The 20,011-nt window shown below is 40.0% G+C and overlaps 1 protein-coding gene across 7 annotated transcripts in view; it reads left to right on the top strand.

Moving 5' to 3' along the window:
* ACSM3 (acyl-CoA synthetase medium chain family member 3) overlaps positions 1-20,011 on the top strand; it is a 42,332-nt gene that overhangs the window by 2,251 nt on the left and 20,070 nt on the right. For 2 of the 7 annotated variants that reach the window (XM_014552903.2, XM_032460917.1), the window contains exons 2-4: positions 8,817-8,947; positions 16,426-16,695; positions 17,278-17,488. In XM_014552903.2, coding sequence (XP_014408389.1) covers positions 16,495-16,695; positions 17,278-17,488 — 412 coding nt within the window. In that variant the 5' untranslated portion in view covers positions 8,817-8,947; positions 16,426-16,494. Of the gene's footprint in view, positions 1-8,816; positions 8,948-9,997; positions 10,616-13,725; positions 13,949-15,537; positions 16,089-16,425; positions 16,696-17,277; positions 17,489-20,011 lie in introns of those variants that run through there. The other 5 variants (XM_032460916.1, XM_032460918.1, XM_006177292.3 and 2 more) reach the window with 5 other exon arrangements.

Raw genomic sequence — 20,011 nt, 5'->3', positions numbered from 1 at the left:
CTGTTTGACTTACTTAGTAGGATAATCTCCAGGTCCATCCATGTTGCTGCAAATGGCATTATTTCATTCCTTTTTTATGGCTAAGTAATATTCCATTGTATATGTATGCCACATCTTCTTTATCCATTCAGCTGTCAATGGACATTTAGGTTATTTCCGTGTCTTGGATATTGTAAATAGCGCTGCTGTGAACACTGGGATGCACATATCTTTTCAGATTAGAGTTTTTGTCTTTTCCAGATATATGTCCAAGAGTGGGATTGCTGTATCAGATGGTAACTCTATTTTTAGTTTTTTAAAGGAAGCTCCATACTGTTTTCCATAGTGGCTGCACCAAATTACATTCTCACCAAGAGTATAGGAGAGTTCCCTTTTCTCCACACCCTCTCTAACATTTATAATTTGTAGGCTTTTTAATGATGGGCATTCTAACTGGTGTGAGGTGATACTTCAGTATAGTTTTGATTTGCATATCTCTGCTAATTAACCATGTTGAGCATCTTTTCATGTGGTTATTGGCCATCTGTATGTCCTCTTTGAGAAATGTCTATTTAGATCTTCTGCCCATTTTTTTTATTTGATTGTTTGTTTGTTTTTTGATATTGTGACGGTGAACTCTTTGTATGTTTTGAAAATTAAGCCATTGTTGGTTGCATCGTTTATAAATATTTTCTCCCATTCTACAGGTTGTCTTTTCTTTTTGTTTATAGTTTCTTTCACTGTGAAAAAACTTTTAAGTTTAAATAGGTCCCATTTGTTTATTTTTGCTTTTGTTTCCATTACTCTAGGAGATAAATCCAAAAAAATATTGCTGCAATTTATTTCAAAGAGTGTTCTGCCTATGTTTTCCCATAGGAGTTTTATAGTATCCATTTTTACATTTGGTCTTTAATACATTTTGAGTTTATTTTTGTATATGGTGTTAGAGACTGTTCTAAGTTAATTTTTTTACATGTAGCTGTTGAGTTTTCCTAGCACCACTTATTGAAGAGACTGTCTTTTCTCCATTTTGTGTTCTTGTCTCCTTTATCCTAGATTAATTTATTATAAGTGTGTGGGTTTATTTCTGGCCTTCCTATCCTGTTCCATTTATCTATATATCTGTTTTTGTGCCAGTACCATACTGTTTTGATTACTGTAGCCTTGCAGTATAGTCTGAAGTCAGGGAATAAGATTCCTCTGGCTCTGTTCTTCTTTCTCAAGATGGTTTCAGCTCTTAGAGTTCTTTTGTGTTTCCATACAAATTTTTAAAATTTTCATTCTACTTCTGTGAAAAATGCCATTGGTAATTTGATAGGGATTGCAATGAGTATTTGTATTGCCTTGGGAAGTTTGGTCCTTTTAACAATATTGATTCTTCCAATCCAAGAACATGGTATATCTTTCCATCCGTGTCATCTTCAGTTTATTTTTCTAAAATTTGTGTGTGTATGTGTGTTTGTGGGTGTGTATACACACACAACACAAGCAGTTCCTTAAAACTGTCTGGTCACGTCTGAGTCTATGCATATCTATCTCAAATGTGATATTACAGTCAAAGTCTTGGTAATACAGCCAGTATTTCTAATTGTCCTGTTAGAGGATAAGAGATTTTTACTAAACTTATGTAAATAAGTAACTATATTGCCATAAAAAGAATACTAAAGAGTTTCCACATTTTGGAGGGATCAGTAAAAAGAACAAGTAAATGTTTCTTCTTTATTTACAAAGGTATATTTTATCAAATTGAAGTAAGTAATTAAGTCATAGATAGCTTAGGAGACAAAGCAAAATGTTAGAGAACCACCAATATTTCAAACAAGAAGTCATAAAAATCATAATCATAATTATCTTCCTCAGTTTGCTCATTCCCATGTTATTAATTCTTATTCTGCTTACATCCACTTATCCCCCTAGTTCTGAAAATTCTTACCCAGTTCAGTTTTATGATCTTAAAGTTATCAGAAAACTATACTTTTCTTTTCTTTTCCACAAATTCTCTTTGAAGATGAAGCACTTTTGTGGGACTGTTTTTATAAAAGCATGAAAGTAAAACAATAACTAACTGTCTGCAAATGACAAAAGACCTTAAAATGCCCATTATTGAAGACCTGATGAGAGTTCATCATAATGGAAGTGACAAGGAAACTGGTTATTTCTGTAACACACAACATTTTAAGATAATAACTAGAATTATGATTGATAACATTATATCAAGACATATCAGATTTCCAGGAATTTCACATAATTTCTGAAATACATATGACATTTACTGACATAAACACAACATAAAGAAGGCTTTGTATTACTTTTTTTTTTTTTTTTGGAAGGGGGAGGTAATTAGGTTTATTTATTTATTTTTTAAATGGAGGTGCTGGGGCTTGAACCCAGGACTTCATGCATGCTAAGCATGTGCTCTACCACTGAGCTATACTGTCTCCCTCAGCTTTGTATTACTTCTTACTTGGCACTGCTTCCCATGTAATTTTGAGACAGGAAGACAAAAGTACACCCTTTTGGAAAAGAACCAGAGGACAGCCTTGAGCAAAACAGCCCTTGGAAGCTAAAGAACAAAGGCCCTGGGGGCCTGAATTCCAGAGACAAAAACCAGGCTCAGAGAAATAAAAGATTAACTTTGTCTCTATTACACTAAGGAGTACATGTAGTTGCCACAAGACGAGAAGCTCAAATATATAAATTTTAACTTTGTCTGTTCCAGGGCTTTCTTGCAGAAAATTCTCATGCACTCTTTTCATCTCACAGAAGCACTCCCTATTCCGGACAGCCACAGTGGAGCCTCCTGCTGCTTACATTTTCTGGAAATTGTCAGGGATTGTGAGATAAACCCTTCCTTTTGTTAAAAAAGCAACTCACCCCTTCTACTCTAGGAGTTGGCACTCCCCCCACCACCACCTTCTCCCTTGTGCACAAGCTATCATCTCTTTTAATAAACAGCTTTCCTTACCTAAGAGTCTTGTGGAAGCAATGTTTATTTCTATGGCATTGCTGTGCAAGAATCTGGAAAGGGCCTGATAACAATTTAGCATATCAAATAAGCCTAATTAGTTTAACATCTCCTTTTTTATAAGGGTAGAGAACAAATCTTTTTAAATGTTCCAGGGACCCTCTGGAAATTTTCAGTTAGTTAGAGGTCAAAAAGTCTTCATTTAGAATTTGATTTTGGAGGAGGGAGGGTGTAGCTCAAGTGGTAGAGCACATGCTTACCATGCAGAGATCCTGGGTTCAATCCCCAGTACCTCTTCTAAAAATAAGTAAATAAATAAATCTAATTACCTCCCTCTCCCCACAAAAAATAAACTAAAAAAAAAATTTGACTTGGGGAAGTTTGTCAAAAATATTAAGGTTTTAAACACTTGGTCAAATAGGATCATCAGTCACTGTGTAATTATACTTAGTTATCCATTTAACTAAAGTGGCAATAGATGTTAAAGGCAAATACAGAATGTTAAATAGTTGTTAAAAGTTTTAGCTCTTTTAGTAAAGAAGATTCAGCTTCTGAACACAGAAACTTATTTTAACGAAATACAGAATCTGTTTTCAGGAAGATTTATTTTAAATGGTAAATCAAAGCCTTTTGCAATCTCTTATCAAGAGCAGACCAATAGCCCAAAAGACATTGTCCTTTCAACAGAGAGAAAGAAAAATCCTAATTTTGCAGCAGCTTATTTTGAATATTAAAACTAATTTACTTAATAAATTAATTCCAATCTTAGCCAGTCCTGGCCACACATTAAATTCCTTCCCAAAGATTTCTTTTTCGTAACTTTTCTTTTACTGAGAGCACATATCCTACTTTCCTTGCATACAGAGATGTGTCCCTTATTATTTCCAGTAGCTTTAATCATGGGCCTATTCTTTCTTTTTTAACATAGATGATGACTATCAATAGCTGCCTTGGATGGAGCAGTCTCATGTGTTATCATATAAGGCCAGCGAGATATTATGTTTCTCCAGATGTCATGCAGTATGAATTACACAGTCATTTTTATGCAACCTTCTTGCTAAAAATGGATCTAGACTCTAGATCTAACTATCACCTTACAAAAAAAATAAAGGGACAGAAAATCGTGTTCAACTTAACTACAGGGTTAAATTAGCAAAATCCAGAAGACAGAAGACTCTTCGGGATAATACCCTATTTCCTACAACAAATTACAAGAAAAAAAAAGATGAGGGGATGGAATTTACAGATTAAAAAAAGTTAAGATAGGGGATGACAGCAGAGTAGAAGGACCTTGAGCTCACCTCCTCTCATGAGTACAACAAAATCACAACTAATTGCTGAACAACTATTGGTTTTAAAAGACTGGAAACTACCAAAAAGATCTTCTACATCTGAAGACATAAGGAAAGAACCACAATAAGACGGTAGAAGGACCACACTCATGATATAATCAAATCCCATACCCCCCCAGGTGGGCAACCCACAAACTAGAGAGTAATTACACTGCAGAGTGCTCCAACAGGAGTGAGAGTTCTGAGCCCTACATCAAGCTCCCCAGCCCGAGGGTCTGTCATCAGGAAGAGGAATCCCCGAGCATTTGGCTTTGATGGCCAGTGGGGCTTGACTGCAGAAGCTTCACAAGACTGGGAGAAATAGAGACTTCACTCTTAAAGGATTCACACAAAATCTCATGTACACAAGGACTGAGGACAAAAGCAGTAATTTCATAGGAACCTGGGCCAGATCTACTTGCTGGTCTTGCAGGATCCCCTGGGAAGGTAAGGGGTGACTGTGGCTCACCATGGGGACATACAAGCTAGTGTGAGATATATCGAGGAGTATTCATCTGCGTGAACACTGACATTTTGCATGGATCATTAGTACCAAGACCAGGCCCAACCCAACAGCCTGTAGGCTCCAGTGCTGGGACACCTCAGGCCAAACAACTAACTATGTGGGAACAAAGTTCTACCCAGCAGAAGACAGACTGCCTAAAAACTTCCTGAGCCTACAGCCACCTCTAAATACACCCCGAGATACAGCCCTGCCCACCAGAGTGGCGGGACCCAGCTCCACCCACCAGTGGATAGGTACCAGCTCCTCCCAGCAGGAAGCCAGCACAAGCTTCTAGACCATCCTCACCCACCAGGGGGCAGACACCAGAAACAAGATAACTGATACCACAGCCTGTGGAACCCAATCCATAAACACAAGCCAGACTGGACCCTGAGACTAGCTGCCCCCTCACCCTTGGGTGGCAAGAGGGGAGTGTACTGCTGGGACACATAGGATGCCCCCTATCGAGTGCCACTTCTCCAAGGTCAAGAAATGTAACTTACCCACCATGTACATAAAAATAAAAATAGAAGTTTAGACAAAATGAGGTGGCAGAGGAATATGTTCCAGATGAAGGAACAAGACACAACCCCAGAAGAACTAAGTGATGTGGAGATAGGCAACCTACCCGAGAAAGAGTTCACAGTGATGATCACAAAAATGATCCAAGAACTTGGGAAGAGAATGGATGCACAGAGCAAAAAGTTAGAAGTATTTAACAAAGAGTTAGGAAATATAAAGAACAACCAAACAGACCCGAAGGAAACAATGACTGAAATGAAAAATGCACTGAAGGAATCAATAGAGTAAATGAGGCAGAAGAACGATCAGTGAGCTAGAAGACAAGGTAGGAGAAATCACTGCCACAGAATAGAAAAAAGGAAAACAATGTAAAGAAATGGGGACAGTCTAAGAGACCTCTGGGACAACATCAAGTGCACAAATATTCATATTATAAGGGTTCCAGAAGGAGAAGAGAGAGAGAAAGAGCCTCAGAATATATTTGAAGAGATCATAGCTGAAAACTTCCCTAACCTGGGAAAGGAAATAGTCAGCCAAGTCTGGGAAATGCAGAGGGTCCCATACAGGATCAACCTAAAGAGAAGGACACTAAGGAACATGGTAATCAAATTGACAAAAACAGAAGGTAAAGAAAAGTTTTTATTGGGGATTCATTATGTAGGCATGACTGACTGAATCATTAGCCACATGACTGAATTCTATCTCCAGCTCTCCCTCCCCTCCCCAGAGGTTGGGCTAGCTTCAAAACCCAGGCCTCTAATCACATCATTGATTTTTTCCCCCTCATCCTCCGTCATCTTGCTAACATAAACTTAGGTGTGACTTAGAAGTGTTCATGAATAACAGAAGCACTCCTATTACTCCAAGAATTTAGCGTCTCCAAGAACTTAGGAACCAGAGACAAAGGCCAGTCGATTTTTTAAATCATGTAACAGGCACATACCAGAAGAAATGAACTTGGTTGGCCTTGAGCTTCTCCAGAGTAATATTTAATGCCACATAACAGAGGAACAAGGCCTACAGTTTTCTGAGAGAAATAAAATTTAACACAATAAATTTACACCTAGCCAAGCCAAACTTCCTGTAAAGTCTATTAGAGAGGCATTGTAAATTAAGCAAGGGAATATAATCATTACAAGCTCTTGTGAGGAAAAAAAAATCCTAGATGTTAAATTTAGCTGAAGAGGAAAAACTTTAAAGAATACAAAGAAGGAAAAGGAGGCAAGAATATTCAATGGAGAAAAGACAGTCTCTTTAGCAAGTGGTGCTGGGAAAGCTGGACAGCCGCATGTAAATCAATGAAGTTAGAACATTCCCTCACACTCTACACAAAAATAAACTCAAAATGGCATAGAGACGTAAATATAAGACATGACACCGTAAAACTCCTAGAAGAGAACATAAGCAAAACATTTTCTGACAGAAGTCCTAGCAATGTTTTCCTAGATCAGTCTCCCAAGGCAAAAGAAATAAAAGCAAAAATAAACAAATGTGACCTAATTAAACTTAAAAGCTTTTGCACAGCAAAAGAAACCATAAACATAATGAAAAGCCAACCTACAGAATGAGAGAAAATATTTGCAAATGATGTGACTAACAAGGGATTAATTTCCAAAATATACAAAGAGCTTATACAGCTCAGTATCAAAAACAAACAAATAACCCAATCAAAAAATGGGCAGAAGATCTAAATAGTTCTCTAAAGAAGACATACAGATGGCCAACAACCACATGAAAAGATGCTCAAAATCACTAATTATCAGAGAAATGCAAATTAAAACTACAATGAGGTATCACCTCACACCAGTTAGAATGCTCATCATTAAAAAGCCTACAAGTTATAACTGCTGGAGAAGATGTGGAGAAATGGGAACCCTCCTACACTGTTGATGGGACTGTAACTTGGTGCAGCCATATGGAAAACAGTTATGGAGCTTCCTTAAAAAACTAAAAATAGATTTACCCTAAGATCCAGCAATCCCACTCCTGGGCATATATCTGGAAAAGACAAAAACTCTAATCTGAAAAGCTACATGCACCTTAATGTTCATAACATACTATTTACAATAGCCAAGATATGGAAATAACCTAAATGTCCATCAAGTGAATGGATAAAGATGTGGTATACATATACAATGGAATATTACTTAGCCGTAAAAAGGAATGAAATAATGCCATTTGCAGCAACACGGACAGACCTGGAGATTATCCTACTAAGTGGAATAAGTCAGACAGAGAAAGACAAATATCTTATGATATCACTGCTATGTGGAATCTAAAAAAAATGATACAAATGAACTTATTTGCAAAACAAACAAACTAACAGACATAGAAGAGAAACCGGTTACCAAAGAGGAAATGGGGATAGGGAGGGATAAATTAGGACTTTGGGATTAATAGATACACGCTAGTATACATAAAATAGATAAACAAGGACCTACTGTCTAGCACAGGGAACTATATTCAATATCTTGTAATAACCTATAATGGAAAATAATCTGAAAAAAATATATATGTCATATATATATTCATATATGTATATATATGAATTGCTTTGCTGTACACCTAAAAGTAACACAACATTGTAAATCAACTATACTTCAATACATATAAAAGAAGAAAACACAAAGGAGAAGGTGTGTGAAAAGCACCCCTGAATCGACTTCTACATTTGATCAGGGTTTCTCAGCCTGAGCATTTGTGTTTGGGGTTAGGTAATTCTTTGTTGTAGAGGCTGCCTTGTGAATTTTAACATGTTTAGCAGCATCCCTATTCTCCATCCACTAGATGGCAGTGTCACTGCTACCTCCCTCTCCCTCCAGACAAGGTGTGACGACCCAGTATGCCTCCAGGCATAGACCAACATCCCCCTCGGGCACAACCGCCCCCAGTTGGCAATCGCTCACATAAACTAATGCTTGATCACTGAGAAAGTTCTAGTTTCAGAAGAGAACACACGTGTCTCAAAATCTGACAATAATTCAGCTAATAAAAATCAAAGGGCTAGGGGAGGGAGATAGGAGAAATGGAAAGTACCAATTAATTTCTCAAAGTAGATACTGATTGATCCGGTCTAATTAGAAAAGTGTAGTTTAAAAAATGTCTCATCACTTAAGGTTTTCCTTACCTCTGGTGAGATCTTTTGGGATCTTTTAGGAACTATTAATGTTCCTAGTGAAGAAATGTCTACCTGGAGAATGGCTGTTTTCAGTTTCACTTCAGTTGTTTTTCTCTCAGTTCAAGCTTAAAATCTTTTTATTCAAAACATTATGCATATACTGGATCCATTTTTATCAGGCCATCCATCTACCTTCCATCTGTAAATACGAATAAATACTTGAAATCTTGTGGGCCCAGAGTTAGTAACATTTGCTTCTTCGTGGTGAGATTTGAAATGTTGTCTGACTTCCTCCTTTATACTTTTCTATGTTGCTTGAATTTTTAAATGACCATGAATCATTGACATATAAAATAATTTTTCTTTATTGTTTTTCTCTTTTTCTTTTTAATGCAGGAAAACGGATGTGGGGCGTGAGGAGGGCCGAGTCCCAGATCTCGGTTGAGCCCTTGGGATGTGCCCTGCCAAGTGTGGGTCCTTGGCTTTGCACAGGAAAGAATTCAAGTGCGAGCCACCATTGAGTAAAGGTAGATGTATTTAGAGAGATACAATGCATAGAGTGTAAGACAAGAGAAAGGCAAGGAAGGAGGTGTGGGAATTGGGTGCTCAGGTTGAAGTAAAAGTAGGTAAACACTCCATACACAGAGTGCGGGCGTCTCCAAAGGAGGGAGAGGCTCCAAAAGGCCACTAGGCGTGGTGTTGTCAGTTTTTATGGTCTCAGTAGCTTCACATGCCTACAGTGGGATCAATCCAACTGCCCTGGGGAAGGGGCTGGGGTTCCCGGGGACTGGGCCACCGCCCATTCTTTGGCCTTTTGCGGTTAGCCTTGGGGATGTCATGGCGCCTGCAGGCATGTTATTTGATCAGCTGTTACAATGAGCATATAATGAAGCTCAAGGTCTACTAGAAGTTAAACTTCTTAATCCTTAAGGCCCACTAGGAGGTGAATCTTCCACCCTTTTGGTGTTAAATTGCTGTCATTCCTTGAGTGGCTGTGACCTGCCCCCTTCCCTCCTGTCTCATAGGCAGTGGGGACTGTAAATTCAAAGATCCCAATGTTACGGAAACGACAGGCCAGCCAGGAAACAAGCACCACTCGGAGGTTTGGAGTACTCAGATTTATTACGCCGGCGGACTCAAAGGGGCTTCTGCTCCGGAGCTCTGAGCACCTCCAAGACGTGTGCATGAGGTTTTATAGGGTTAATTATAAGCTTGGGATATTTGGCCAATAGGCATGGAACAGCTTTAGCAGCATCATTATCACAAAAGCAGAGGCAGGGAGGCAGCAAACCGGCACTCCAAGGCCAGATATGTCTCTGAAAATCCAGCTGGCTAGCAAAAAAAGAACATGAGCAGGGAATCGGCAAACCGACACTTTTTAACTTAGATTTATGAGTTAGCCCAGCAGAATTTAGATCAGTAATCCGACAGTTGTTATTACACTTAGATTTACAAGTTAGGCCCAGCCTGCGTTTTCCTTCTCACCAAGGCTGGAACATGGGTAGTATGTTGGAGGCACAGCAAGAGGGCTGATATGGCTGCAGCACAGTGAGGGGGGAGAGGGACAGGGCAGTGGGTCACAGAGAGGTCATCGTGCCAGATAGTGAAGTTCCTGGCAGTCCTTGTAAGCACTTAGTTTTCACCTAGAGTGACCTAGGAAGTGCTGCAGGCTGTGAGCACAGGAGCAGCCTGACAGCATTTATATTTAACCCTGACCGGTTGAACCGGTTGAAAGATAAACACAACCCCTGGTTCACTGAGACCTAGAGCAACCTATACCTTAATTTCTTTCCTTTCCATTCAAAACCACTTTATGGCCTTCTTCCATTCTTTTTTTCTCTCCTTCTTGCAGAGAAAACTTCCTCTATTCCTTCACAAGAGTAACCCCTCCAGCAACTTCATGGACACTTTTCCTCCTGTGAATACATTGCTTTCCCAGGCCCACCCCAAAGCTTGTGGTGTACGTAAATCATTAAATATAAAAGGGAGAACCTCAGGGGATTGTGTAAACTTCTAGTGTAAATTTAGCCCAGAACTTCTGCTCCACCCTCCAAAATGTCTCCACCAATCTAGGAAAGGCACTCTGGGCATACCTTGCTTCTTCCAAATTAGATGTGAGAGTTCAAGTTTCCGGACTGCTCTTCTAGGAAGCAGATCTGCCATCATCTCCAGCTGTGTAGAAATCTGTCACTTTAGTGAGTACCACCTTATCTGTCTCCTATGTAAGGTTTTCTGGGCTGCAGTGTGTAACTTTTGAGCAAAGATAACAAACAAGCAAACAAAACCAACAAATAAGAAATACTCTCACTGAAGTCCTGGGCAACAATGTTTTTCTACTAGAATTTCTCAGTTGTTGTATAATACTGTCTGGTAAGTGGCCAGGAGTATGTACACAAAAGGCTGTAAACATAGCAGCTGAGCTTTCTCGTTAAAAGCCTTTCAGTGCTATTTAATTTTGTAAAAACTATGTGCGTGTGTCAACTTGTTAAAATGTTTTGTAAAAAATTGAGTCTTAAGTAGTAGCTGTCTTTTCCCACTGTACTGTCTACTTAGCTCCCGATCCTGCTCAGTGGCAGGAATCCATCTAATGCATTCAAAAATAAACAAACTGTTACAGAAACGACAGGCCAGCCAAGAAACAAGCACCACTCGTAGGGTTGGAGTACTCAGATTTATTACGCCGGTGGGCTCAGAGGGACTTCTGCTCCGAAGCTCTGAGCCCCTCCAAGACATGCACATGAGGTTTTATAGGGTTAATTACAAGTATGGGGTATTAGCCAATAAAGTTCAAACAACAAAAAGCAAGGAATCAGTACACTGGAGCTTATCAATTCTGAACAGATCACGTTACTGACACTTGTTGAGCTTGGATTTACAAGTTAGCTTGTTAGCCCAGTAAACTGACACTAAACTTCAGATTTACGAGTTAGCCCGGCAGAACTCATATCAGTAAACCGACACTTATCACACTTAGATTTGTGACTTAGCTTGTTAGCCCAGCTGGGCTTTTCCTCCACAAAACTACCCCTAGGAAACTTAAGGAAATATTTAGAGGCAAACCCAAGGAAATAACCTGAGGGCAGCCGCTATTCTCCATTAGGTGGTCAAGCATGGCTCGAAAAATCCTGTATAGACATTTAAGACAGAGTCTTATTAGGTTAGGGAGACCAGTAAGGGTTTCGTCTTAACTTTGAGGCAGTGTGGGCTCTGGCTGGCAGAAGTCCCACCGAGACAAAATGAATTACTCGAGACTCTGTGGAAAAAGTCAAGAGAGCGAGAGGGAGTCGGGAGCCAACTCCATGAGCCTCTCAAATGCTCCCACATTTATTGTGTACAGTCAAAGGAAAAATCACTAACAGTTGTGTGATGGAATGCAGGAATTTAGGGAAAGACAGGGTGGGATCAAGATTGTAGAAATCACAATGTGTACAAAGGCTTTGTTTATCTTTAGGGAAGTCTGGGCGGAGGAGGAAAAAGATGACATTCTTATAGATAAGTTAAAGCAGACCACCAGACCAGCCAGTTCCTTGTTTTGGGGATAAAAGACTATCTAACAGCAGGCACGCCCAGTGTTTATAGCCGAGGGCCTGGGTCGTTGCAACGTGCAGAGTGCTATCTAAAACCTCAACTATGCAAGCAAGGCATTGTCTCTGCTTTTTACGGCAAGGAGACCAGAGTGAGTGCAGATGCACAGGTACCCGTTTGCAAGGCAGTTACTAAGCACATTTGTTCTTCTTTAAGGAGACAAGCGGCTGGGGTCTGTTACAATTTGTTAACCCAATCATGGGCTCCCACAAGGCACTGTATCCCAAGCCATTGTTATTATGTCCCAAGTCACTGTTATTACATAGATTACTTGATGGGGAAGGTATTTATGGAGATGTAGGGAGGCTAAAATCCCCTTGGCACTGCTGTTTACATGGGTATATGGATGTAGAGGTTTCTTTTCAGATGAGACTTTTTTTTTAAACTAAAGTATGGTCAATTATAATGTGTCAATTTCTGGTGTACAGCACAATGTCCTAGTCATGCATATACATACATATATTCATTTTCATATTCTTTTTCATTAAAGGTTATTACAGGATATTGAATATAGTTCCCTGTGCTATACAGAAGAAACTTGGGGGGGTTAATCTATTTTTATATATAGTGGCTAACATGTGCAAATCTCGAACACCCAGATTTATCCCTTCCCACCTCCTTTCCCAGGTAACCATTAGATTGTTTACTATGTCTGCAAGTCTGTTTCTGTTTTGTAGACGAGTTCATAGTGTCTTTTTTTTTTCCTTTTTCCTTTTTAGATTTCCACATAGGAGTGATATCATGTGGTATTTTTCTTTCTCTTTCTGGCTTACCTCACTTAGAATGACCATCTCTAGGTCCATCCATGTTGCTGCAAATGGCATTATTTTATTCTTTTTTCTGCTAAGCAGTATTCCCAGATGAGACTTTAAATACTTTCAAAAGCCCTTCTGACCAGCAGTGGAACTATCTTTATTAGCAGTTTTCTGGGGCTCAGTATGATAGTCTGGCCTCTCAGCTCCTTCACCTACAAAGAAATTTAGAGACCTAGAAAATGAATATTATGAAATGCTAAAAATCACTAAAAAGACAGGAAAAGTACTTTGTTGGGGGAAAGGCAGTCTTCATGGTTTTGATGAGGACGATGTTGCTATTTTCAGAATGGTCAGGCTCATTTGAAGCTGCAAATGACTGGTCTATTTTTTTTTTTTTTTCAAAGTATGTTTGAAGGATTCTGAACGCAGTGGAGAAAATAGTTTGAAATTTTCATCCCAATTGCAAAATAATGGAAACAGGTCAAATGATGATTGATGGGGGACTGACTGATGATATTATGGTGCAGTTGTTCACTGGAATGCCATACAGCTGTTTAAAAAACAAAACCAAAAAGCACACTGAGAAAGATCTCTGTGACCTAATAGGGAAAGCCATCCAAAATTTTATTTAAAAAAAATTTTAATGGACAAGATATTGTATATTCTAGGCTACATGGTGTATAAAAGTAGAAAAGGAGGAAAAAAAGAATCTATAGTCATTTGCTTGTATACACATGAAGAAACCCTGAACAGATACACAGAAATAATAATAGTGGTTCCCCAAGGGAATGAGGGTGGGATGAAACTGGGCAGCAGCTATGAGACTGGGGCTGGGAGGCAGATTTTTTACTGTGTGCCTTTCATGATTTTTGAACCATTTGAAGATATTATCCCCCAAAATTAAAAACAAAGTTACAACTCTAAAAACTTAGTGTTGACTACTTAACTTGTTTTTCCCTTTGAAGGAAACTTGTTGTTAGTTCTGTAAGGAGAGAGATGCCAAATGTGCAGGCTGTAACTTGCCAGCAAATAGCAGAGAAGGGTGATTCCTTATATTAAATCCCTGCTGCCAAACAGAATGATGTTTGAGGACTCAGGGGCTTACTTCTGTTCTCAAGAGGAGCCTCTTCTAGAGCCTAAGAGAAGTGCCAAGGGATCTCTGGTTAACATGTTTCCTCCCCAACTCAGGTAAGAGAACAGTGCTGAGTAATACTTTACTAAACCTGAACCCTTTGAAAAATCTTCTTCTTCCTGTTCTGAGCTATTATCAAGGTAGATTAGCACTATCCACAAGAATTTTCTGCAATGATAGAAATGTTTTGTATCTGCACTACCCTATATGTGGTAGCCACTAGCCACATGTGGCTACTAAGCACTTGAAATGTAGCTAGTGTAACTGAAGAACTGATTTTTCAATAGTATTTAAATAGCCACATATGGACAGTGCCAAGTAGTCACACAATTCTGGTTAAAGCAAGAGAGGCACTTCTTAGGCCTACTATAATTCTGGGTTCTTGGGGGGAAAAAAAAAACTGTGTGCAAAAGTTCTACCTTCTGAAAAATGTTATTTATTCATTCAACAAATATATATTAAGCACTGACTATGGGCCAGATGCTATTATAATTCCCATGAACATAACAATGCCACTACCCTCATAGACCTTACTTTCTAATGCAAAGATTAGCAAACTAGCAATTTGCATGCACTATCCCATTTAATCTTTGAGACAACTACTCTCTACATTGGTAAAAAGTGAAACTGGGGCCTGAGAGTGGATATTTCTAACAAGCTTCCAGGTGATGTCGATGCTGTTTGTTCACAGGTCATAACCTCTGTGTCAGTGACTCTCAGCCCTGGTTACACATTAGAATCATCTGAGGAAAGTTTTAAAAAGATGATATCCAGGCCCCACCCCCTAGAGATTCTGATTCAGTTAGTCCAAGACCCAGGCATTAATACATTTATAAAGCTTTCCTCATGATTCAAATATACAACCAGGCTTGAGAATCACTTCTCTGTTGAAACCCTACGGAACTGTAATAAAGAGAACATTCAAAGACCAACGATCTAGTTCTAACTCTGATGTGACACTTTGAAGCAAGTTGCTTCCCCTCTCTGGGGCTCTGTTTTCCTTGCAGGTGAAAAATGAGGAGGCTCAAACCAGATGATCTCAGAGGGTGCAAGCTCACTGCTTTGTCAGGCCCTCACACAAATAAGTGGGACCCTCAGAAGTTCCCAGGTCTCCCTATGGCATTGGGGGCAGCAACATGATCCCCAAATGCCAAGTCCATTTAGGGTGAAACTCACTGGCTGGCGTCCCTTGTTTGGCAATTTATCAATACAGAAATGTTTCCATGTAGCGACTCTGCCTTACGTACGATAGAGCTAGAATTGGAGTTTGAAATGATGGTTTAACGATTGTGAGAGTAGTATTTCATTATAGGAAACTTGGAAGATTACAGAAAGTATCAAGAGGAAAACCCTATAACCCCTAGAACTGTGTTTTTATAACAGCCTTCTTTATGAGACGAGTAAATGACATTGTGATCAAATGATTTCCCACAGAAACCGGGATGGCTGGGTGGCCCAGAAAGGCCTCCCCAACAAAAGTCCTAAAGGCTAAAACCCTATTATTAATCCTTGGTAAATGCAGCTCCAAGCCTGGACTCAAGCGTGGGCTCCTAATTAGAGCATGGGAACTGTAGACTATAAACTAGAGGATCTTTTAACAGTGCTTTCTTGCAGAACTGGTAGTGAGCAACCTTGGTTTCTTCATCGATGGATCACCCACTATGAAAAATTCTCCTGAATATTTCTGCACTGCTTTTGAAATCTTTAGGCGAAAGATACTGGGTAAAAAGCTTAGCCCTTTGCTTTCACTGAGAGTAACTGGGTGATCTAGATCTTTACTTCTTTAGAAATGTACATGGGAGGGAATAGCACTTAGGAGTCAGAAGAAGAGTGGGCTGGGACCAAACAGTTCTGGATTCCAACCCAACCAATGCCTGTTACAGACTGAATGTTTGTATCCCCACCCCCTACCCACTGCCCTGACCAGTTCTTCTGTTGAAGCCTTAACCCCACAATGTGATGGTATTTGGAGATGGGGCCTTTGGAAGGTAATTAGGTTTAGATGAGGTCATGAAGGGTGGGGGCCCTGATGGGATTAGTATCTTTTATGAAGAGGAAGAGAGACCAGAACTCTCTGTCTCTCCACCATGTAAGGACACCAAGAGGAGGCAAGCATCTACAAGCCAGGAACAGAGCCCTCACCAGATAACTGAATCAGCCAGCAGCTTCATCTAGGACTTCCCAGCCCCTAGAACTGTAAGAAATAAATGTCTGTTGTTTAAACCACACAATCAATGGTATTTTTGTTACAGCAGCCAGAGCTGACTGAGACAACCTCTTACTCCTCCTTTTCTTTATGCAGATGTGGTAATTGTATCCACCTCACAGGGTTACTCTGAAGCTTTAATGATAAACTGTATGTAAGTAGAACACTGAGCACAGTATTTGGAACGTAGTTATGGCTCAGAAAAGTAGTACTATTATGAATAATAATGATGATAATAATAATAATAATTTTAAAAAACTTAGCTATTTTGAGATATGGCTGACTTCAAGACAGAAACAAATGCATGTCCTTCTGCTTCTCTTTTAGATGGATCGGTCTCTGTGGAAATCCTGAGTGTTAAAACATCCAACAAGGCTGAAGCTAGCTCTTGTCACCATGCAGACATTACTTCGTGCCAAGTATTTTCAGTGCCTGACAATTCCTGGTTCTGTGAGAGCATTGCATAAAGATTATAGACCAGGGATCCCTCAGAATTTCTCCAACTATGAATCCATGAAACAGGACTTCAAATTGGAGGTTCCAGAATATTTCAACTTTGCTAAAGATGTCCTTGACCAATGGACCAATATGGAAAAGGTATGGAGCAAGGGCCAGTCAAACTGCAGTTTCTCAGTTAAGAGTGATTTTTCCCTCAGAGGACACTGGGGAATGTCTGGAGACAATTTTGTTGCCATAGTTAGGGGAGGGTATGTCCTAACGATGGAGGCCAGGGGTGCTGCTAAATATCTCATAATGCACAGGACACCTGGCTCAACATGTTCCGTGGTTGAGAAAGCCTGGGTTACAAAAACATAGGATTATAGGTGAACTTTTTTAAGAACAAAAAGGAGTATAGTGAAGAGGGAATCCAAGAGCCAGAAATGGTAGGAAATGAGGCACAGAAAGAGTACTGAGAGAAATCTACAGGGATGAAAGAATTCTAAGTCTATAGAAAGAAAAATAATCAGGCTAAATGAGAAATGACATGTGCCAGAAGAAATGACATGTCTCTCAACGTCTAGAAATGAGGACCCTAGAGTTATTCCCAAATACTCCAAGTATGTCCTAACTAACAATGACCTGTGAATTTTCTTCAGAGAAAATATTCCATTAAGTCAGTTGAAATAGAATTGAGCTGCATAACCACCCTGAATCTATGACTGGTTTATTTTTCCTCAGGCTGGAAAGAGACCTTCTAATCCAGCCTTCTGGTGGATAAATGGAAATGGAGAAGAAGTGAGATGGAGTTTTGAGGACCTGGGATCTTTGTCTAGGAAATTTGCAAATATCCTTACAGAAGCCTGTGCCCTGCAAAGGGGTGATCGAGTAATTGTGATTCTTCCCAGGATCCCAGAGTGGTGGCTTGCAAATATAGCCTGTATGCGAACAGGTTAGTAGTATTTGCAGTCTGATCATATTTAAATTAGGCTGGATGAAAGATTTTTCAGAACATCTAAGTAATCATGAGACATGATTTTATTTGGGCAAATTATTTGAGGAACTGTCACAACATGATATGATTCTCAGGAACTTAAACATGTGTTGGAAACATGCCATATCTTTTGACCCAGACTATGAATTGGGTTTCTCATGATGGAATAGATTTAAGTGAATGGCAAGCAACAATGAAACACCTTTATATCTACTTCTTTTCTCCTCCTATAGGACCCGTGGTCATCTGAAACCCAACCAGTCACAAACTCAAAAAACCCATCCTAGTTCTTGTTTCACACCTTTATTCCTCTCGTGGTTAATAACCATTGGTCTGATGCCCTAAGCTGGTCATCTGCAATTCCTCCTCCCTAATCAGTTCCTACATCTTGTAAATTTGACCTCCCCCACCCCCCAGCATGCTGCCTCTTCTCTAATTCCATTGCCATTGCTTTACTTCATTTCCTTACCATCTCCTGAGACGATTTCGAAATGCTATATTTTAGCATTATCCCTCCTCATGACTCAAGCAAGAGGTGTTTATTGGGCACTTGATATGTTTTAGGAGCTTTGGGGTTTAGGGTCCAGTGGGAGAGAGAGTGTCAGGAGTTAAGTAAACACATAGTGGGGTCAATGTGACCAGTACTATAAAAAGGAAATAGCACAGGAGCCATCAGAATGTATCAGAGGAATAGCTCCATAGTCTGAGAGAAGGTCAGGGGGATATTTGAGCTGAAACCTAAGGGATGCGTTAGTCAGTGGGAGAAGGTGCAGTTGATGGGAGCATTCTAGGTAAATGGAAAAGCTTCCACAAAGGTCCTGAGGTAAGAAATAACTTGTAGATTTGAGGAAATGAAAACAATCCAGTGTGAATGTGGGTACTGACTGGGGTCCACCTTATCCCAGGGACTATCATATGTGAAATCCCATGTCAGATACTTCTCCCCTAGGCATGCTTGGGTGAGTACTGCCAGGATTTGCTTAGTAGTCTCCTTTTTCTACATTCTGTGGCTGCAGTATCCCCTTCTGAGATCGATTCTGTATTAATATATCAGAGTATGGTTTAATCTTGCTGCTCTGTGAATCCTTGTTTTTTGACACTATCAGTATCTCTGTTCTGATCTATTTTATGTTGTGCGTACAGTTTAGCTCTTGGAAGGCAATCTATTCCTCTTATTTCTCAGTTCTCAGAAATATACTGCCCTGTAGCCCCCAGTGCCAACAACAAATTCATATCACATTTAATTTTCAAACTCTTTTGTATTATAGGCCAAATCCCTTTACAACAGAAATCTCAGTATATAATTATTTTTAAAAATATTAATTTCCTATGAGATGTTCCTTTACTTTAAGTAATATTTACCACAAAAAGTTAGTATAACACCCAATCTCAGTCCACAGATTTTGAAGAAGTTTCTATAATGCATGTGATCCCTCTGGAATAAATATTCACCCATTTGCTCATTTTATCTTCACAAAAGCATTCTGGTTAGGAAGGGGAAGTCTCATTTTATGAACAGGGAGGGAAAAGCTTTCATGGATGGGGGAAAAGGAACATTCAGTCATTTGCCTAAAAGCATTCAGAAAGTCAGTGGTAGGACCTAGTGCCCGCTCTAGCATTTTCTAGAATTTTCATAAAATTGCAAAATAGGAATAGTTCTTAAAAATCATCTAGGTGGGGGAAGTCAGCATCATGGTAGTGCGAGCTGTTTCCTTCGTCTCTCCTCTTCAGTCCACAACTAGTAAAATATCCGTAACTCAACAAAGGTTCCTCTGCCCAACACACCAGGATGCCAGAGAGACCCACACATCAGTATATCTGAAGGTGGGTGGATTGGAACATAGGAAGTGGAGCCAAAGGAACAGGAGAGAGGGTGCCTGTGACCCTGGCCCTTCAGCCACAGTGGATGAGAGTACAGCTCCAGGGAACCCAGTAGTAGCCGGGGAGGTGGCGCACACAACTCCAGCTTCCCAGCTGCAGCCAAAGGGGCCTAGGCAGCTGCAGCAGCAGGGCCTGGGACTCTAGCCCCATCAGCCACAGTGGCACCTAAGACTCCCAACACCCGCAAACCTAACAACCCTGATGGGACAGAGGTGCTCACCATCCCGGTGCCCTCAGTGGTGACAGGAGCAACAGCCATAACACTGGCAGCAGCAAGGTACCAAGGGCCTCAAAGGCACAAGCAGCAACAGTGAGGGCTCCCCTAAGACCCCTGGCAGAGGAGGTGAAGGGTGGAAAATGCTGATTCTCAAGTACAGTCAGAGGCAGCTCGGGTTAGAGAAATCAAAGACCTGTGCTATAGTTCCACCTACTGAAAAACAGAAGAAAGTCCTCTAATTTCCCACCTGTTGAATTGTTAGGATCAAACTAAACAAATCTTACTTAGTAAGAAAGATACTGGCTCCTTCAAATGTGTGGGTAGAGGAACAACTCATCAAGCACTGTGAAAAAGCACAGTGACTCAGTAAAAACGAAAAGAAA

The sequence above is a fragment of the Camelus ferus genome, chromosome 18, assembly GCF_009834535.1.
Source record: "Camelus ferus isolate YT-003-E chromosome 18, BCGSAC_Cfer_1.0, whole genome shotgun sequence".
NCBI lineage: Eukaryota > Metazoa > Chordata > Mammalia > Artiodactyla > Camelidae > Camelus > Camelus ferus.
Note: the sequence above shows the minus strand (reverse complement) of the source record. Positions and strands in the feature narration are given on the sequence as shown.